We start from the raw sequence: 19108 nt of genomic DNA, 5'->3' as shown, positions 1-19108 counted from the left end.
TGAGATGTCATTGGAGGACAGCGATCTTACTTCTATTGGTTTTCAAATAGTGGTGGAAAAGAATAGACTGGATCTCAAAATTGAAGTTCTAAACTGGAAGAAGGCCAATTTTGACAGTATTAGGCAAGAACTTTTGATTGGGGAAAGAAATTTGCAGGTAAAACCTTCAAAAATGAGGTCATGAGAGTCCGGAGACGGTATGTTCCTGTTAGGGTGAAAGGCAAGGCTGATAGATGTAGGGAATGCTGGATGACTAGAGAAATTGAGGGTTTGGGTAAGAGGAAGGAGGACAGATCAGGTGAATCCTTGGAGTAGAAAGGCAGTAGAAGTACAGAAGAACCTCGATTATCTGAACGAGGTGGGTGGGCATTATTTTGTTCGGATAATCAACCGCGCGTGAGCCCCTGCCCCCCAACCCTGTCCAAAACTGCTCATCCTCTCTGGGGCAGCCGGATTGGACGCCAACAACAAGACTGCTGCTGCCTTTGTGAGGTAAGTCTCCAACTAGCACACAGACAATACACAGCCATAGCCCCACACCCACACAACTTTTTACTGCAACTTTTTGACACAGGGCAATGCTGGAGAGATCATCTGGGGAAGGGGGGATTAGGGTACACCCCTCTGTAGAACTCCAGGGAAAGTGCGGGGAGAAAGAGAAGGCGGGAGGTCAGTCATTTGGAAACGGTGCCGGTTTAATCCCTGTAAACAAAAGATGCAATCAGTGTTGGAAACACGTCTTTGAGGTAACGTTTGTATCGGGAACTCGAGAAAATTGATATTCGGATAGTTGAGGTTCCTCTGTGTACTTGAGGGAAATCAGGACAGCAAAAAGGGGACATGAGAGTGCTTTGGCAAATAGGATTAAGGAGAATCCAAAGGGATTCTGTAAATGCATTAAGGACAAAAGGGTAACTAGGGAGAGAACAGGGCCCCTCAAAGATCAGCAAGGCAGCCTTTGTAAGGAACTGCTGGAGATGGGGGGGGGGGGGGGGATGCGGAGATACTAAACGAGTATTTTGCATCAGTGTTTGTTGTGGAGAAGGACATGGAAGATATAGAATGTGAGGGAATAGATGGTGACCACTTAAAATGTCCATGTTACAGAGGAGGAAGTGCTGGATGTCTTAAAATGTGTAAAAGTGGATAAATCCCCAGGACCTGATCAGGTGTACCCTAGAACTCTGGGAAGCTGGGGAAGTGATTGATAGGCACCTTACTAAGAAATTTGTATCATTGATAGTCACAAGTGAGGTGCCAGAAGACTGAAGGTTAGCTAATGTGGTGCTATAATTTAAGAAAGATGATAAGGACAAGCCAGGAGACTATAAACCGGTGAGCCTGACATTGGTGGTGGGTAAGGTTTTAGAGGGAATCAGGATTTGCATGTATTTGGAAAGGCAAGGACTCATTAGGATAGTCAAAATGACTTTCTGCGTGGGAAATCATGTCTGACAAACATAATTGAGCTTTTTTGACAAAGTAATGAAGAGGTTTGATGAGGACAGGGAGGTGGACACAATCTCTGTGGGCTTTGTTAAAAATCTCGCAAGGTTATCGTCCAACAGATTTATTTGGAAGCACTAACTTTGAAAGTGTTGCTCCTTCATTGGGTGATTAGAGAGCCGGATCATAAGACACAGAATTTACAGCAAAAAATTACATTGTCATGCAACAGATATGATACATTGAACAAACCTAGATTGCTGTTCAGTCTTTCGTCTTTTAGAATGGGTTGCAGGTTTCGGTTCATGAATATGTAAATCCCAGAACTTCTTTTAAGTTACATTCTCGAGATAACTTATCACTTTTTTTGGAGAAAACTTTATCTCAGCTCCAACAATGCATTAACGGTGTGAGGTTAGAGTCTGTCTGTATCCCAATCTTAAGGCAGACTGGTTCTATTTCCATAGTGGAATTTACAAAATATTACATGGATTGACTGGCTGCACAATCTGCAGACATTATTTGAGCAAAATAGAATGTATCTGCAAATACAAGTTCACCCCATTGACTTACGTGTGTGTGCACGTGCATGAGAGAGTGAGTGAGTGTGTGTGCGCGCGCACATGCGAGTGTGTGTGTGTGTGTGTGTCATGGAGTATAAGAGGGTGAGTGTGTGGGGGTTGTATGTGTGTGTGAGTGTGTATAGCGTAGTGGGGTCACCTGTAGTGTGACATGAACCCAAGATCCCAGTCGAGGCCATCCTCATGGATACTGAACCTGGCTATCAGCCTCTGCTCGGCCACTTTGCGTTGTTGCCTATCCCAAAGTCTGGCTTGGAGAATGGTCACCTGAATGTCCCTGACAGCTGAAGTGTTCCCCGACTGGTGATTGTTGTGCGGTGTCCATTCCTCTGTTGTCATAGCGTTGGCTTGGTCTCATCAACATACCATGCCTCGGGGCATCCTTGCCTGCAGCGTATGAGATAGACAATGTTGGCCGAGTCACATCAGTACCTACAGCGTACACAGTGGGTGGTGTCCCCATGTGTAATGGTGGATCCATGTCAACACTCTGACACATTTGCAGTGGTTGCCATGACAGGGTTGTACAGTGTGGTGGTCGATTTTATCCTGAAGGCTGGGCAGTTTGCTGTGAACAATAGTTTCTTTGAGGTTTGGCAGTTGTTTAAAGGTGAGAAGTAAAGGTTTAGGGAAGGCCTGGGTGAGGTGCTCATCCTCAGCGATAAGGTGTTGCAGGCTGCGAAGAACACGGTGTAGTTTTTCAGATCCCAAGAAGTAATGGACAACAAAGGATACCCGATTGGTTGCAACCCGTCTCCTGAGGGGGTCATCACGGTTTCTCGCTATGGCACGTCGCAATTGGCAATCGATGAAGTGAGCATCGTCCCCTGTTCTTATGGAATTCAGTAAGGTACTTGACAAGGTTCCTCACGGTAAACTGGTTAGCAAGGTTAGATCACATTGAATACAGGGCGAACTAGCCATTTGGAAACAGAACCGGCTCGAAGGTACAAGACAGAGGGTGGTGATGGAGGGTTGCCTTTCACCTGGAGGCCTGTGACCAGTGGAGTGCCACAAGGATTGGTGCTGGGTCCACTACGTTTTGTCATTTATACAAATGATTTGGATATAAACATAGGAGATACAGTTAGTAAGTTTACCAATAACACCAAAATTAGTGGTGTGCGCACTATTGTGTGCAATCCTGGTCTCTCTTTATCGAAAAGACGTTGTGAAACTTGAAAAGGTTCAGAAAAGATTTACAAGGATGTTGTCCGTGTTGGAGGATTTGAGTAAAGGGAGATGCTGAACAGGCTGGGGCTGGAGAGTCAGAGGCGGTTTATAGAGGTTTATAAAATCATGAGGGGCATGGATAGGGTAAATAGACAAGGTATTTTCCCTGGGGTGGGGGAGTCCAGAACTAGAGGGCATAGGTTTAGAGTGAGAGGGGCAAAATTTGAAAGGAACCTTAGGGGCAACTGTTTCACGCAGAGGGTGGGGGATGTATGGAATGAGCTGCCAGAGGAAGAGGTGGAGGTGGGTACAATTACAACATTTGAAAGTCATCTGGATGGGTATATGAATAGGAAGGATTTAGAGGGATATGGGCCAAGTGCTGGCAAATGGGACGAGATTAGGTTAGAATATCTGGTTGGCATGGACGAGTTGGACTGAAGGGTCAGTTTCTATGCTATACATCTCTATGACTCTCTGACTAAGATGACCTAAGGAGATCAGCAGCTGGAAGAGTGAAAACACAGAAGATAGGGACTGAATGGTTTTGAAATTAAGTTGATGTAATTTTAGTAAGCATCGTATTGGGACAGCATATTGTTAATCAGTTGGAGGCAGGTAGTAAACGGTTAAGAGAAAGGGGCTTGGATTTGTGAATAGATTTTGTTTAATGTTCACTTTTAGAGTTAGAAAATAAATTTATGTTTAAATAGTTGAATTTAGGAGTTCTGGAGGAGAAATTAAGGACTGCAGATGCTGCAGATCAGAGTCGACGGATGTGGTGCTGGAAAAGTGCAGCAGGTCAGGCAGCATCGGAGGAGCAGGAGAATCGACGTTTTGAACATTCCTGATGAAGAGCTTATGCTCGATATGTCGATTCTCCTGCCCCTTGGATGCTGCTCAACGGTTGTGCTTTTCTCGCACCACGTTTTTCGACTTTGGGAGTTCTCGGTCACTCATATTTTAACAGATTGAGGTGAGCTTTTCTGGGTGTTTGGTTTAATTAACAGTGAGGTTCACCTCTGTCATAACAGTATTGCCAAACCAGATGATGACCGGAAGCGGGGGCAGAGACAAACCGCTATAAATGCCGGAGGAAGCATCACAGAAGCGCTTCACAGGAGGCTCCCAAGCACTGAGGATGTCACCTAGACAGGGGACGAAACGTCTGCAACATAAATTCCTAGCTCGGCGAACAGAACCACAACAACGAGCACCCGAGCTACAAATCTTCTCTCAAACTTTGAAAACTAGATATGTTTAACAAAATGTTACATGTATAGTGAAAAGTGTACAGAGTTGCCATTCTCTAGCACTATCTTAGAATATAATAGTTAGAATTAAATCCAAGATTTGGATGGCAGGGTGGCACAGTGGTTAGCACTGTTGTCTCACGGTGCCAGGGACATGGGTTCAATGCCAGCCTCTGGTGACTGTCTGTGTGGCGATTGCACATTCTCCCTATGTGTGGGTTTCCTCCAGGTACTCTTGTTTTCTCCCACAGTCCAAAGATGTGCAGGTTATGGTGGATTGGCCATGCTAAATTGCCTCCCAGCGAGTTTCGAGAAGATTTATAGCTCAGGTTGAGGCTCTGGATGTAGGTTTGCTCGCTGAGCTGGATGTCTTGTCACCCTACTAGGTAACATCTTCAGTGAGCCTGCAGATGAAACACTGGTGATGTAGCCCGCTTTCTATTTATATGTTTGAATTTCCTGGGTGACATCATTTCATATGGGGATGTCATTTCCTGTTCTTTTTCTCCGGGGATGGTAAATTGGATTCAAGTCAATGTGTTTGTTGATAGAGTTGGATCTCATTTACTAGCTCCTGAGAAAAAGATTTACCAATCCAAGGAAACTCAAACATGTAAAGTGGGCTATACCACTATTGCTTCATTCGGAGGCTCACTGAAGATGTTATCTGGTATGGTGACAAAACATCTGAAAATGAACCTTTCCGCTCAGCAAGTAAACCTACATCCATTGTCCCTGTGTCTTGGCGGATGGGTTAGTCGTGGGGAATGTAGGAATGAGGTGGGTTTGGCTGGCATGGCCTTTGGAGGGTTGGTGTGGTCTTGATGGACCCACGGACTGCCCCCACACACTGTTCCGCGGCAAAGTGTAGTTGAGGCTCTGGTATGATATTGAATTGTAGAGGAGGCTCGATGGGCTGAATGGCCTAATGTGCTCCTACTACATATGTTGCTTCTGGCCCTGGAGCTCGCTCTATTATTATTCAGAGGTATGGCACATCCCATTCTCTTTCATTTGCCCCTCACAGAGCGCACTGGTTCTCGAAGATGCACTATTGATTGCAATCGCCGAGCTGTGAGTGGCGCTGTGGTACTTGTTCCCGGTCGACTGGGGCTCTTCTTGCACCGCCTCGCACCCTTGTTGGCGGTAACCAAGGGGCGGGCGGAAGGCGAAACCAATCGGGGAACAGGCGCGAGGTGATTGACACAACGCTTGTCCAATCGGTAATGGCATTTGGCTGGGGACGGGTGATCGACAGATACGGCAGCCAAACGAATGCGGCAGAGGACGGGCATTGGGGAAGGGTAAAGCATCGCCGTCCAATAGGGAGCGTGAGCCGCGCCGGCCCCGCGTCCGATTGGGGTAGGGCGTTGGTGAGGCGGGGTTTAAGATCAGGGTGTCGGCGCATGCGCGGAGCGAGGCTGATCAATGCTGGGGGATGGGGCTCCTGAGCATCCTGAAGAAAATGAAGCAGAAAGAGCGGGAGGTGCGGCTCCTGATGCTGTATCCTGAGCACGGAGACAAGCTGGGGGCAAATGGGGAGGGTGAGGGAGGGAATACATCACCGCACTCAAAAACACCGCGTTACGGGGGGAAGGGGGGTTAGGAGGGGGACTGGGAGAGAGGTTCGGGGCGGGGGGAGGAAGACTGGGGGGGTAGGAGGTGGGGGGGGAACTGGGGGGAGGTAGGAGGTGGGAACTGGGGGGAGGTAGGAGGTGGGGGGGGGAAGACTGGGGGGGTAGGAGGTGGGGGGGGAACTGGGGGGAGGTAGGAGGTGGGGGGGGAACTGGGGGGAGGTAGGAGGTGGGGGGGGGAACTGGGGGGAGGTAGGAGGTGGGGGGGACCTGGGGGGAGGTAGGAGGTGGAGGGACTGGAGGGGGGTGGGGGGAACTGGGGGGGGTTACAGGGGAGGTGGGAGGTCGGGGTACAGGGGGTAGGAGGTGGGGGTTTGGGGGTGGGAGGTGGAGTCCAGGGGTTTAGGAGGGAGCGTGCGGGGGAGGGTGGTTGGGGTCCAATGGGAGTAAGGGTCCAGGAGGTGGGAGGGTTTTTGGGGATGGGAAGGAGATGGGGGTCCAAAGGGAGGGATCGTACGGGAGAAGGAGGATGGAGGTGCAGCGGAGGGGATTGTACGGGAGGAGGGAAAGATGGGGATCCGGGGGAAGGATTGTACGGGAGGAGGGAACGATGAGGGTCCGGGGGAGGGATTGTACGGGCGGAGGGAAAGATGAGGGTCCGGGGGAGGGATTGTACGGGAGGAGGGAAAGATGAGGGTCTGGGGGAGGGATTGTACGGGAGGAGGGAAAGATGGGAGTCCAGGGGGAGGGTGGGTACAGGAGGAGGGAGATGGTGGTCTAGAGGTGGGAGGGTTCTGGAGGAGAGCTGAGTGGCATTTGGGGAGAGTTTGAAGGGTCTGGGTTGAGTGGGAGGCGTTTGGGGTCAGTTAGAGCAGTGCAGGGATAGCGAGGGTGGGGACTGTGGTGAGTGAGTGTGGAGCGATGATAGTTTTGGTAGGGAGCTGGAGGAAAATGAGTCCGTCAAGGGTGAGGGGCAGGATCTGGGATGTGTGGGAGGGGTTTGGGATGAGCGAGCAGGGTCCAGGATGAGTGGGAGAAATGTGATGATAGGATGATAGTGAGCAGGATCTGGGGTGAGTGAGTCTCGTCCAGTGATAGTGAGGGGATGGATCTGGAGGAGTGTGGGTGTGGCTGAGATGAGGGGCAGAATCTGGGGAGAACGAACTGGATCTGTGCAGCTAAAAGGGAAGCAGAGTGTGGGCAATGGGAAGAACGGATACAGTCTTGGAAGAGGGAGCAGGGATGAAATCTTGGGAGGGAGTGGGTGGTAGGGAATGGATGAGGTCATGAGGAGAATCAGCAGGACCTGGGGAGGGGGAGATTGAGTGGGAAAGAGGAAAATATGTGGCCTCTGGAGGAGGGAAATCGTGCGATTGTGGTTTGAATATTTGGGAGAGGACTCGGGACAGGACCTGGACTGAGGTTTTGGTGTGAATTGGTCATGTCAAACTGGGACTAGCTTTAGCTCAGACAGCCCAATTCTGCCTCACAGATATGGTGAGCAGACTGAGATGTAGGGCCCTAGCAGGTAACTCCTGTTTGTCCAGTAGTGTGTGTTTGACTGAGTAAAATGGAGAGGGATACAGTATTCTTCCAGCTTCCTGAGCCTGACTCCTAGCTGCCTGTCCCTGATGGCCTGAATGGAGGGTCCTACACCCTGTTCCTGGTCCAGCACTCCAAATGCAACTCAACGGGCCAAAGCTTTTATTATATCCAGCTCCTTCTCTGTTCCTGAGTAGCTGCCTGACTCGGCGGGGGGGGGGCCCTGCCTCAGAAAGGATAGGTTGGCTGTTGGGTTGGGAGTGGGGGCAGGTACAGTGCAGATTCATCAGAATTTCCCCTGGATTAAAAGGTTAAGTTGTGTGGTGGTAAGGCGGGGCTGGGGGAGTGCAGGGAGGGAGGTGGGTGAATGTCAGGTAGTATTCCTCACATAACCAGGTGTGGAAATCTCCCAGGCAAAAAAGCTGGCAGTGAGATTGGGATTATTGTCCAGTATGGAGGTTTGGGGGTTATGGAACAAAGACAGATGGGTGGAATTTAAGCACACAGACGGATTGTCAGTTGGCAAAAATTGGTAGTTGGCATGTAATGTGGGTTGGCAGCAACCATGGGGGATACTAATATTATTTAAATGGAGAAAGACTGCAGAAAGCTTCAGAACAGAGGGATTTGGGAATCCACACCAGTGAATCACAAAGAGCAAGGGTTCCCGGGTTCAGCGGGTAATAGGGAAGGCAAATGGAGTGTTGCCCTTTATTTCAGTAGGAATGGATTACTTACAGTGTGGAAACAGGCCCTTCGGCCCAACAGGTCCACTCCGACCCTCCGAAGAGCAACCTACCCAGACCCATTCCCCTACACCTAACACTACAGGCAATTTAGCATGGCCGATTCACCTCACCTGCACGTTTTTGGACTGTGGGAGGAAACCGGAGCACCTGGAGGAAACCCACGCAGACATGGGGAGAACATACAAACTCCACACAGTCAGTTGCCTGAGGCGGGAAGGTAAAGGTCGGGAGGTTTTGCAAAACTATGCAAGGCACGAGTCAGACCACAGCTGGAATACCGAGCAGTCTTAGTTCCATATCTACCGAAAGTTATAATGGTATTGGAAATAGTCCAGCCAAGGTTCACGAGGCTGATAACTGAATGGAGGGACTATATTAAGAGGGGACATTGAGTAGGTTGGACCTGTATTCATTGAAGTTTGAATGAATGAGAGGAGACCGTATTGAAGCATGCAAGATTTTTAGGGAGTTGAGAAGGTGGATGTGGAGAGGCTATTTCCCCTTCTGGGAGAGCCCATTTAAGGCAACGATGAGGAATTCCTTCTCTTGGACGGTAGTGAATCTGTGCAGTTCTGTACTGCACAGCGCTATTGAGGCTAGGTCGTTGGGTATATTCAAGTCTGAGATAGACTTTTAATCAAAAAGGGAAGCAAGGGTTTTGGGGAAAAGGCTGGAAGGTGAAGTTGAGGATTAGCAGATCGGCCACGATCTCATTGAATGATGGAGTAGAACTTGAGTCGAATTCTGCTCCGAGTTGGGCCGAATGCCCTGTTTCCACACTGTAGCTAATTTAATCTTTTTAAAAAAAAAGTCATAGATTCATACAGTATGGATACTGACCCTTCAGTCCAAATGGTCCATGCTGACCAGATATCCTAAATTAATCGAGTCCCATTTGTCAGCGTTTGGCCCATATCCCTCTAAACCCTTCCTATTCATGTACCCATCCAGGTGCCTTTTAAATGTCATTGTACCAGCCTCCACCATTTCCTCTGGCAGCTCGTTCCATACACGCACCACCCTCTGCGAGAAAAAACTTACCCCTCAGTCCTTTTTAAATCTTTCCCCTCTCACCTTTACACTTTCTAATTCTGATCTTGTGGAGTTCAGTTTGCAATCCTTTAGTCGTGAGGTCTTCTGGACTAAATGAATGGCAGAACATCTCAGAGGGGCTGAATAACCTGCTCCTGTTGCAATGTTATATCTACTGTGGATTATTTACCCTGATTTATTCATTGGTAACTGGTAACGCATTTGTACTCTGAGCGGGACTCGTTCAGAATCAGAGTTCTCATGCTCGATGTGGACAGTGGGTCCTATAGCCCAGAAACCGTCGATTTCTCCCTTCTCCAGTTCTCTCTCCTCCCTCTAACCCTACTCCAGCCGGTGGGATAAGACAGGCACCAACACATTACTGTCCTTGCTCTCCCTTAACACACGGCCCAGTGGGCTAGACAATGCCGGCAAGACTACCATCCTCAAAAAGTTCAATGGAGAAGATATCGACACCATCTCGCCCACATTGGGATTCAACATTAAGACCCTGGAGCACAGAAAGTAAGATTTACAGAACCGCTGTTCCTCTGTCTGATCCAACGGGGTTTCGGGGAATGGTATTAACTCTCTCTGGGGAATTGTACAGAGAAAAATCGGGTGAGGATTCTCCCCTCGTACATCAACACATTCCCTTCTCAGGACAGGACGCCCACATGTGGTATTGGGAATCGGCTACCACATGGAGGTCGGGTACTCTCAGAAGCTGGTCTTGCTTTCCCATCCTTTTGCGACACAGCCACAGCACGCTGTTGAGTCTTGCTGATGTAAAAAAAAAACATGCTTCCAAATCTTCTTGTCTTGCACTCGCCAGGACAGATACAAGATTGCCAGATTTCAGAGGGACCAGTCATTTTATAGATCATCATAGGATCCCTCCAGTGTGGAAACAGGCCCTTCGGCCCAACAAACCCACTTCAAAGAGTAACTCACCCAAACCCATTCCCCATCACTCGACATTTACCCCTGACTAATGCACCTAACCTGCACATCCCTGGACACTATGGGGCAATTTAGCACAGCCAATCCACCCTAACCTGCACATCCCTGGACACGATGGGGACAATTTAGCACGGCCAATCCACCCTAACCTGCACATCCCTGGGCACTATGGGACAATTTAGCACGGCCAATCCACCCGAACCTGCACATCCATGGGCACTATGGGGCAATATAGCACGGCCAATCCACCCTAACCTGCACATCCCTGGGCACTATGGGACAATTTAGCACGGCCACTCCACCCGAACCTGCACATCCCTGGGCACTATGGGACAATTTAGCACGGCCAATCCACCCTAACTTGCACATCCCTGGACACTATGGGGCAATTTAGCACGGCCAATCCACCCTAACCTGCACATCCCTGGGCACTATGGGACAATTTAGCACGGCCAATCCACCCGAACCTGCACATCCCTGGGCACTATGGGACAATATAGCACGGCCAATCCACCCTAACCTGCACATCCCTGGGCACTATAGGACAATTTAGCACGGCCAATTCACCCTAACCTGCACATCCCTAGACACTATGGGGCAATTTAGCACGGCCAATCCACCCTAACCTGCACATCCCTGGGCACTATGGGACAATTTAGCACGGCCAATCCACCCTAACCTGCACATCCCTGGGCACTATGGGACAATTTAGCACGGCCAATCCACCCTAACCTGCACATCCCTGGGCACTATGGGACAATTTAGCACGGCCAATTCACCCTAACCTGCACATCCCTGGGCACTATGGGGCAATTTAGCACGGCCAATCCACCCTAACCTGCACATCCCTGGGCACTATGGGACAATTTAGCACGGCCAATCCACCCTAACCTGCACATCCCTGGGCAATATGGGACAATTTAGCACGGCCAATCCACCCGAACCTGCACATCCCTGGAAACCTGAGCACCTGGAGGAAACCCCACGCAGACACGAGGGTGAAAGTGCAAACTCCACACAGACGGTCACCCGAGGGTGGGATCGAACCTGGGACCCTGGTGCTGTGAGGCAGCAGTGCTGCCAAATTTGACTTGTATGAGAAGAGTGATTGGCAAATTGTCTGCCAAGGGGAGTGCCCCAGGAAACCAGCACCCCCCCCCCGCCGGTCTTTATCAATGTCCCAAATGTGAACATGTATAACCTCCAAAAAGGTGCAAGTGAGCCACGTCACGAGCCTGAGGCTCATCATTATTTGGTTGTGAGTGCCATTCTTAGTGCACTCTGGATTGAGCAGCCAATGCTCTCCGATTGGTCTCTGTAACAAGATCCTTTTCCCTTCCCCAGTTTCAAACTCAATATCTGGGACGTGGGAGGTCAGAAGTCACTGCGATCGTACTGGAGGAACTACTTTGAGAGCACAGATGGTTTAATCTGGGTGGTGGACAGTGCCGATCGGTTGCGACTGGACGATTGCAGAAGCGAGCTCTCCGTCCTACTACAGGAAGAGGTACAAACCTGATAATCTGGGTGGTGGTGCGCAAGGGTGCAGGTTGGGAAATCGAAGATTGCCTGGGACTTGGGCTACGGGATCTTCTGAAAGGCAGGGTTGTCCTTTGCGCAACTCACTGGTCACCAGTTGGGACCAGGCTTGGGAATCTGTACAGCCCAAATTGGACAGGCTTGACTCTATAGGTTAACGTTCCCCAGTCACATACAGTCTGAAGGTTAGGGCTGGTGGAACGCCCTGCTGTCGGAGGGTGAGTGCGGGTGAGTGCCGCACTGTCAGAGGGTCAGTGCTGAGGGAGTGCCGCACTGTCGGAGGGTCAGTGCTGAGGGAGCGCCGCACTGTCAGAGGGTCAGTGCTGAGGGAGTGCCACGCTGTCAGAGGGTCAGTGCTGAGGGAGCGCCACGCTGTCAGAGGGTCAGTGCTGAGGGAGCACCTCGCTGTCGGAGGGTCAGTGCTGAGGGAGCGCCGCACTGTGGGAGGGTCAGTACTGAGGGAGCACCGCACTGTGGGCGGGTCAGTGCTGAGGGAGCACCGCACTGGGGCGGGTCAGTGCTGAGGGAGCGCCGCACTGTCGGAGGGTCAGTGCTGAGGGAGCGCCGCACTGTGGGAGGGTCAGTACTGAGGGAGCACCGCACTGTGGGCGGGTCAGTGCTGAGGGAGCGCCGCACTGTGGGAGGGTCAGGGCTGAGGGAGCACCGCACTGTGGGCGGGTCAGTGCTGAGGGAGCGCCGCACTGGGGCGGGTCAGTGCTGAGGGAGCGCCGCACTGTGGGAGGGTCAGTGCTGAGGGAGTGCCGCACTGTCGGAGGGTCAGTGCTGAGGGAGTGCCGCACTGTGGGAGGGTCAGTACTGAGGGAGCACCGCACTGTGGGCGGGTCAGTGCTGAGGGAGCGCCGCACTGTGGGAGGGTCAGGGCTGAGGGAGCACCGCACTGTGGGCGGGTCAGTGCTGAGGGAGCGCCGCACTGGGGCGGGTCAGTGCTGAGGGAGCGCCGCACTGTGGGAGGGTCAGTGCTGAGGGAGTGCCGCACTGTCGGAGGGTCAGTGCTGAGGGAGTGCCGCACTGTGGGAGGGTCAGGGCTGAGGGAGTGCCGCACTGTCGGAGGGTCAGTGCTGAGGGAGTGCCGCACTGTGGGAGGGTCAGTACTGAGGGAGCACCGCACTGTGGGCGGGTCAGTGCTGAGGGAGCGCCGCACTGTGGGAGGGTCAGGGCTGAGGGAGCACCGCACTGTGGGCGGGTCAGTGCTGAGGGAGCGCCGCACTGGGGCGGGTCAGTACTGAGGGAGTGCCGCACTGTCGGAGGGTCAGTGCTGAGGGAGCACCTCGCTGTCGGAGGGTCAGTGCTGAGGGAGCGCCGCACTGTGGGAGGGTCAGTACTGAGGGAGCACCGCACTGTGGGCGGGTCAGTGCTGAGGGAGCGCCGCACTGTGGGAGGGTCAGGGCTGAGGGAGCACCGCACTGTGGGCGGGTCAGTGCTGAGGGAGCGCCGCACTGGGGCGGGTCAGTGCTGAGGGAGCGCCGCACTGTGGGAGGGTCAGTGCTGAGGGAGTGCCGCACTGTCGGAGGGTCAGTGCTGAGGGAGCACCTCGCTGTCGGAGGATCAGTACTGAGGGAGTGCCTCACTGTGGGAGGGTCAGTGCTGAGGGAGTGCCGCACTGTGGGAGGGTCAGTGCTGAGGGAGCGCCGCACTGTCGGAGGGTCAGTACGGGGGCAGCGCTGCACTGTCGGAGGGTCAGTGCGGGGGCAGCACCGCACTGTCGGAGGGTAAATGCGGGGGCAGTGCGCACTTTCGGAGGGTCACTGCTGAGGGAGTGCCGCACTGTCGGAGGGTCAGTACCGAGGGAGCGCCGCACTGACGGAGGGTCAGTACCGAGGGAGCGCCGCACTGACGGAGGGTCAGCACCGAGGGAGCGCCGCACTGTAGGAGGGTCAGTGTGGGGGGAGCACTGCACTGTCGGAGGGTAAATGCGGGGGCAGCGCGCACTGTCGGAGGGTCACTGCTGAGGGAGTGCCGCACTGTCGGAGGGTCAGTACTGAGGGAGCGCCGCACTGTCGGAGGGTCACTGCTGAGGGAGTGCCGCACTGTCGGAGGGTCAGTACCGAGGGAGCGCCGCACTGACGGAGGGTCAGTACCGAGGGAGCGCCGCACTGTCGGAGGGTCAGTGTGGGGGGAGCACTGCGCTTGTCATGTCAGTGCACCTTGTGATTGGTTGTGATTAAAGGGGAGGCACTATGTGTTGGCTGTTAAGTACAGTCAGAGGAATGTTTCTTAAACAAAAGGACTGGGCATGTGTATAGCTGTTCCCGCCCCCCCAAAACCAAACATACTCCCAATGTTGATTTAGCCAGCCATCTCTGGGAACGTACTCAGCTGTGCCTGAGTTGCTCTGGCTTGGTGGCCCTACGTTGGTACTGAGGGACCTGTGGGATGCGGGTAACGGGGCAGTGGGTTTTGGGGCTGGGCTACGGGTGTTGGAAGTGATCGATATCTGCTGACATCCTCTGTCTGTGAACATCTGACCAGTCTTCTGAAAGTGAAGATTGTGGTCCTGAACGTGAAGCCTTTCACAGCTGAATACCCCATGTCACATGCCAAAGAAAAGAATGGTAGCTTGGCTCAGAGTGTAGGAGAGCTGCCTGCTCCTGCGGAAGGTTTCTCGCCCTCTGACCGACCCTTTGCAGTGTCAAATATTGTTTAACAACTCTCTATGATCTGCTTCCTCTTTTGTACAGCGTCTGGCTGGAGCTACTCTCTTGGTGTTCGCCAACAAGCAGGATCTGCCTGGAGCACTGACCTCGGATGCCATTAAAGATGTAAGAGCTGGTTTGGACAATGTTTTCATGCTCATGGGAGCCTCTGAGCAGACAGAGCCACCCTGTTTTCTGTCTACCCATCTGCAGGCCCATTATCACCATCCTCGCTTTGTATTCAGTGAGATGAGCCCTTTCAATCCTTAATCGATTTCCTCCTCCCCTTTTCCTCCAAAGGCCTTCAAACACCCAACCCCATCCCCCCCACCTTTTTCAAAATACAGCATTCATTTGCTCAGTAATGACTCTTCGGGTATTTAGTGGCCTCAGCTTCACTTGCCTGCCCTCCCACCGTAACCCTTAATTCTTTTATTGTACAAAAACATATCTATCTTACCTTTAAAAACACTTACTGAAGTAGCCTCAATTACTTCACTGGGCAGGGAATTCCACGGATTCATAACCCGTTCCTTGTGAAGGCGTTCCTTCTCAATTCAATCTGAAACCTGCTCCCCCTCATTTTGAGGTTGTACCCTCTTGTCCTAGTTTCACCCACCAGTGGGAAACATTCCTCTCTACATCTATCTTATGTATTCCTTTCATTATTTTATATGTTTCTATAAGATTTCCACCCCCCCCTTTCATCCAAATTCCAATGAGTATAATCAGTCTCTCCTCATAAGCCAACCCCCTCAACTCCGGAATCAACCTAGTGAACCTCCTCTGCACCACCTCTAGTGCCAGTACATCCTTTCTCAAGTAAGGAGACCAAAACTGCATACAGTACTCCAGGTGTGCCCTCACCAGCACGCTATACAGCTGCAACATAACCTCCCTGCTTTTAAAATCAATCCCTTTAGCAATGAAGGACAAAATTCCATTTGCCTTCCTAATTACCTGTTGTACCTGCAGACCAGGTCCCTCTGCATAGCAGCATGCTGAAACTTTTTAACTGTTTTCAAGTAACAGTCCTTAATTCCACCCGCCAGACCAATGCCCATTCACTTAAAGTATCAATGTTCCTCTGCACACTCATCTTCGTGTCATGTGCACACTTTGACACACTACACGTAGTCCCCAACTCCAAATCATCTCTGTAAATTGTGACTAATTGTGGTCCCAATGCTGATCCCTGAGGCACACCACTAGTTACTGATTGCCAGCCAGATGACAACCAAATAATCAGCCTTCCTGATTATTTTCTGACTGTGTTCGGGACACTTTAATGATCTGTTTACCAGGACCCCCAAAGTCTCTGTGGTCCTCCACCACTTCAAGCCTTTCCCATTTACAAAGACCACCGTTCTACCTCTTTTAGCTCCAAAGTGAACGATGTCACATATAACCCCATAGAATTCCATTTACCTCTGTTTCACTGAATTTCTTAGCACTTCCTTATCATTTGCACTGTGCACAATATCATTGGAAAATGTAGATATGTGATTCCCTATCCCATCACCTTGAATTGTTAGTAAAGGCAATGAAGAGCTGAGGTCTCAAAACAGAGCCTATAGAACTCCACTCCTTATATCCTTCTGGTTAGAGCCTGATCATTCACCACCCCAACCCCACTCCACCCAACTCTCTTGTCTCCTGTCACTCAGCTAGTGTGTGAAGAACGTATATGAACAGGAGTGTGTCTGAAGTGCTCATCCAACCTTCTGAAATCTCCACGCTCCTCTAATCTGGCCTCTTCAGCGTCCCCTCGATTCCCGTCATTATCACCATTTCAGGAGCTGTGCTGGCCTGGCTCCCTAAACTCTGGAATTCCCTCCCTAAACCTCTCCCCTTCTCCTCCTCTGGGGTGCCAGTTTCTTTTGGTATCCTGTCAAAATATACCGCGGCGTGGCTTGCCGTGAAATGTTTGGGACGTTTCATTCTGTGAGTGGCACATGCGTGATTGCAAATTGTCGTTGATGTGTTTTTCTCACACCTCCTAACACCCTCCCTACCTCCACTTTGTTTCACAGACGCTGGACCTTGACAGTATTAAGACCCACCATTGGTGTATCCGAGACTGCAGCGCAGTGACTGGGGAGAACCTGCTGGCTGGAATTGACTGGCTGATGGACGACATATCCTGCCGAATATTTACTGCGGATTGACACCGCTACCCCAGCTCCCCACACCCCCCCTCCCCCTGTCACTACAGCACCACCCCCACCTATCTCAATGTGATTGTCACACAGGCCGTCTGACACCTGCTGTGTTTGGTTTGTATTTTGAGAGATGGAAGAGTACTGGATGGTATAAACAGAGTTTGAACGCGGTGGCTAACGTCCTGAACGCCGGGAGTAGAGAAATGTCACCTGGGAAAACGTTCGCTTTGATAAAATGTAAATGTCTTTTCTTGTGGACATGGGGACACAATTCTGGATCACTTCCGTCACAAACTCCACTTGGTTTCACAGGCCTGTTGTGGCGAAGATGGTCACTTTCATTTCTGAGCAGTGTTCGGGATGCCTGTACCGATGCGATAGAACCATCTCTCTCCCTTTATTGAGCCATCCTTTTTTCCAGCTGTCTCTATCTGTCTTTCGCCCCCTTCTTCCCTGTGCTTTCCAACCTGCCAGTCCATTTCTCCCACTGACTCCCTCTCCCATCCTCCTTCCTCCTGTCGCATACCCTCCCCATCCTTCCTTTACCTCCCTGACCCTCCCTGTCACTTATCTGACACCTCCTCTCTCCCCCACCTCTCTCTTTACCTCCCTCTTTACCTCCCTGCCCCATCACTTTGTTTGTGGGTGTGGTGATTTGTGGCACGCGGCACAAGCCGTGGTCTTGCCCAGGGTGCCTCCTGTTGGCATTTTGTCGCTCGTTTGTGTTTTGAGCCCAGTTTCCGTGGCAACTGTGGGGAGGTCTGAGTCCACCAGCATGGTGATCAGAACGTGGGAAGGGCACTGATGACTTTGTTTGTATTGTCTTGCTGGTTAACTCTTGTTTAAATTATTTTACAGTGCAGAACATTACATTTAAAGAAAAACAGAACTGGCTTCTCTGTGTTGAATCATTCCATATTGTGTACGTTCACCAATGAATTGTTGGCATTAAGTCATTCACCAAGTCAGTTTTCGACAGAAATTCTGCATCTCATTCCTCCCTCGAACTCTCTCGCCCTGAGTGTTTCTAAGGTTGAGACTTCTCCCGGGGAATTTGGCCCCTTGAGCGGGGGAGGGGAGCTTTCGCTCCAACAACGTTTTGACCATTGTTCTGCATACTTTGCCACCTCTGTGATTATCTTGTCGTCTTCATATTAGGCAGAGATCGAACCCCTCTGTTAATTAAAACCAAGCACCCAGAAAAGGGTGGCACAGTGGGTTAGCCCTGCTGCCTCACATCGCCAGGGACCCGAGTTCGATTCCACTCTCGGGTGTCTGTGTGGAGTTTGCACATTCTATCCTTGTGTCTGTGTGGGGTTTCCTCCAGGTGCTCTGGTTCCCTCCCACAGTCCAAAGATAGTAGGTTCGGGTGGATTGGCCATGATAAATGACCCATAGCATTCAGAGACGTGCAGGTTAGGTGCATTAGTCTGGGGTAAATGTAGAGTAATAGGGTAGGGGGAATGGATTTGGGTGGGATACTCTTCAGAGGGTCGGTGTGGACTTGTTCGGCTGAAGGGCCTGTTTCCACACTGTAGGGATTCTATAACTCTATATGTAAGTAGGCCATTCAGCCATTGTGTTGCTGTCCCATTCAATGGCTGGTCTGACTTGGTTAATATTTGCAGTTTGAATCCTCACTCCAGCCTTCACTGCAGACCCCAGGGCGCTGAAGGATCCCAGCGGTCTGTGAGGCACTGCCTGTAACATCTTAGGGTGGCACGGTACTCAGTGGTTAGCACTGCTGCTTCACAGCACCGGGGATCCGGGTTCGATTCAAGCCTCGGGCGACTGTCTGTGTGGAGTTTGCACATTCTCCCCGTGTCTGCGTGGGTTTTTTCTGGGTGCTCCGGTTTCCTCCCACAAGGCAAGGGTAAATACAGGGTCGAGGTGGGTTACTCTTCAGAGGGTCGGTGTAGACTTGTTGGACCGAAGGGCCTGTTTCAACACTGTAGGGAATCTAATCTAATCTAAAAGCTCGCCTCACCTCATAATCTGTTGAAATGTGTGAGTGACAGAGAACTCTTAATTTCCACTATTTAAAGAAAAATAATTTATTTTCCTAACTCTAATAGTGAACACTAAGCAAAACTACTAACAAACCGAACACGCTTTCCCTTAACTGAACACAATCCTATTAACATGCTGTTCCAGTAACCCACTATTTAAACATTACATTAACTTAATCTCAAATCCACAGAGTCTCTGTCATCTTCACTGTCTTCACTTTTCCGTCTTCTGAGCTCCCTGGGTTGTCGTTTTGCTTGTACAGGAAAAGGAACCTTTTGTTAAAGGGCTGCCTTATTTCTTTGAGAGCATGTTGTTAGATAGGCAGTTCTACGGCAGGTGTTGTGCTGATCAGTGGCAGTTGTTCTGACCAATTTTCAAAATGCCTGCATTTTTAACACCTCCAACATCGTTCCCCTTCATTGGTTTGATG

General features: G+C 51.0%; 1 protein-coding gene across 1 annotated transcript; it reads left to right on the top strand.

Moving 5' to 3' along the window:
- The first annotated feature begins 5864 nt into the window (after positions 1–5864).
- arl2 (ARF like GTPase 2) lies at positions 5865–17561 on the top strand. Its single transcript, XM_043682739.2, has 5 exons — positions 5865–5956; positions 9765–9875; positions 11658–11820; positions 14552–14632; positions 16540–17561. The coding sequence occupies exons 1-5, from the start codon at positions 5892–5894 to the stop codon at positions 16672–16674; spliced, it is 555 nt and encodes a 184-aa protein (XP_043538674.1). The 5' UTR covers positions 5865–5891; the 3' UTR covers positions 16675–17561.
- The last annotated feature ends 1547 nt before the right edge of the window (positions 17562–19108 follow it).

This window comes from Chiloscyllium plagiosum, unplaced genomic scaffold (assembly GCF_037043375.1).
Source record: "Chiloscyllium plagiosum isolate Xiang-an unplaced genomic scaffold, Cpla_swu_hap1 HiC_scaffold_46, whole genome shotgun sequence".
NCBI classification, from domain to species: domain Eukaryota; kingdom Metazoa; phylum Chordata; class Chondrichthyes; order Orectolobiformes; family Hemiscylliidae; genus Chiloscyllium; species Chiloscyllium plagiosum.
Note: the sequence above shows the minus strand (reverse complement) of the source record. Positions and strands in the feature narration are given on the sequence as shown.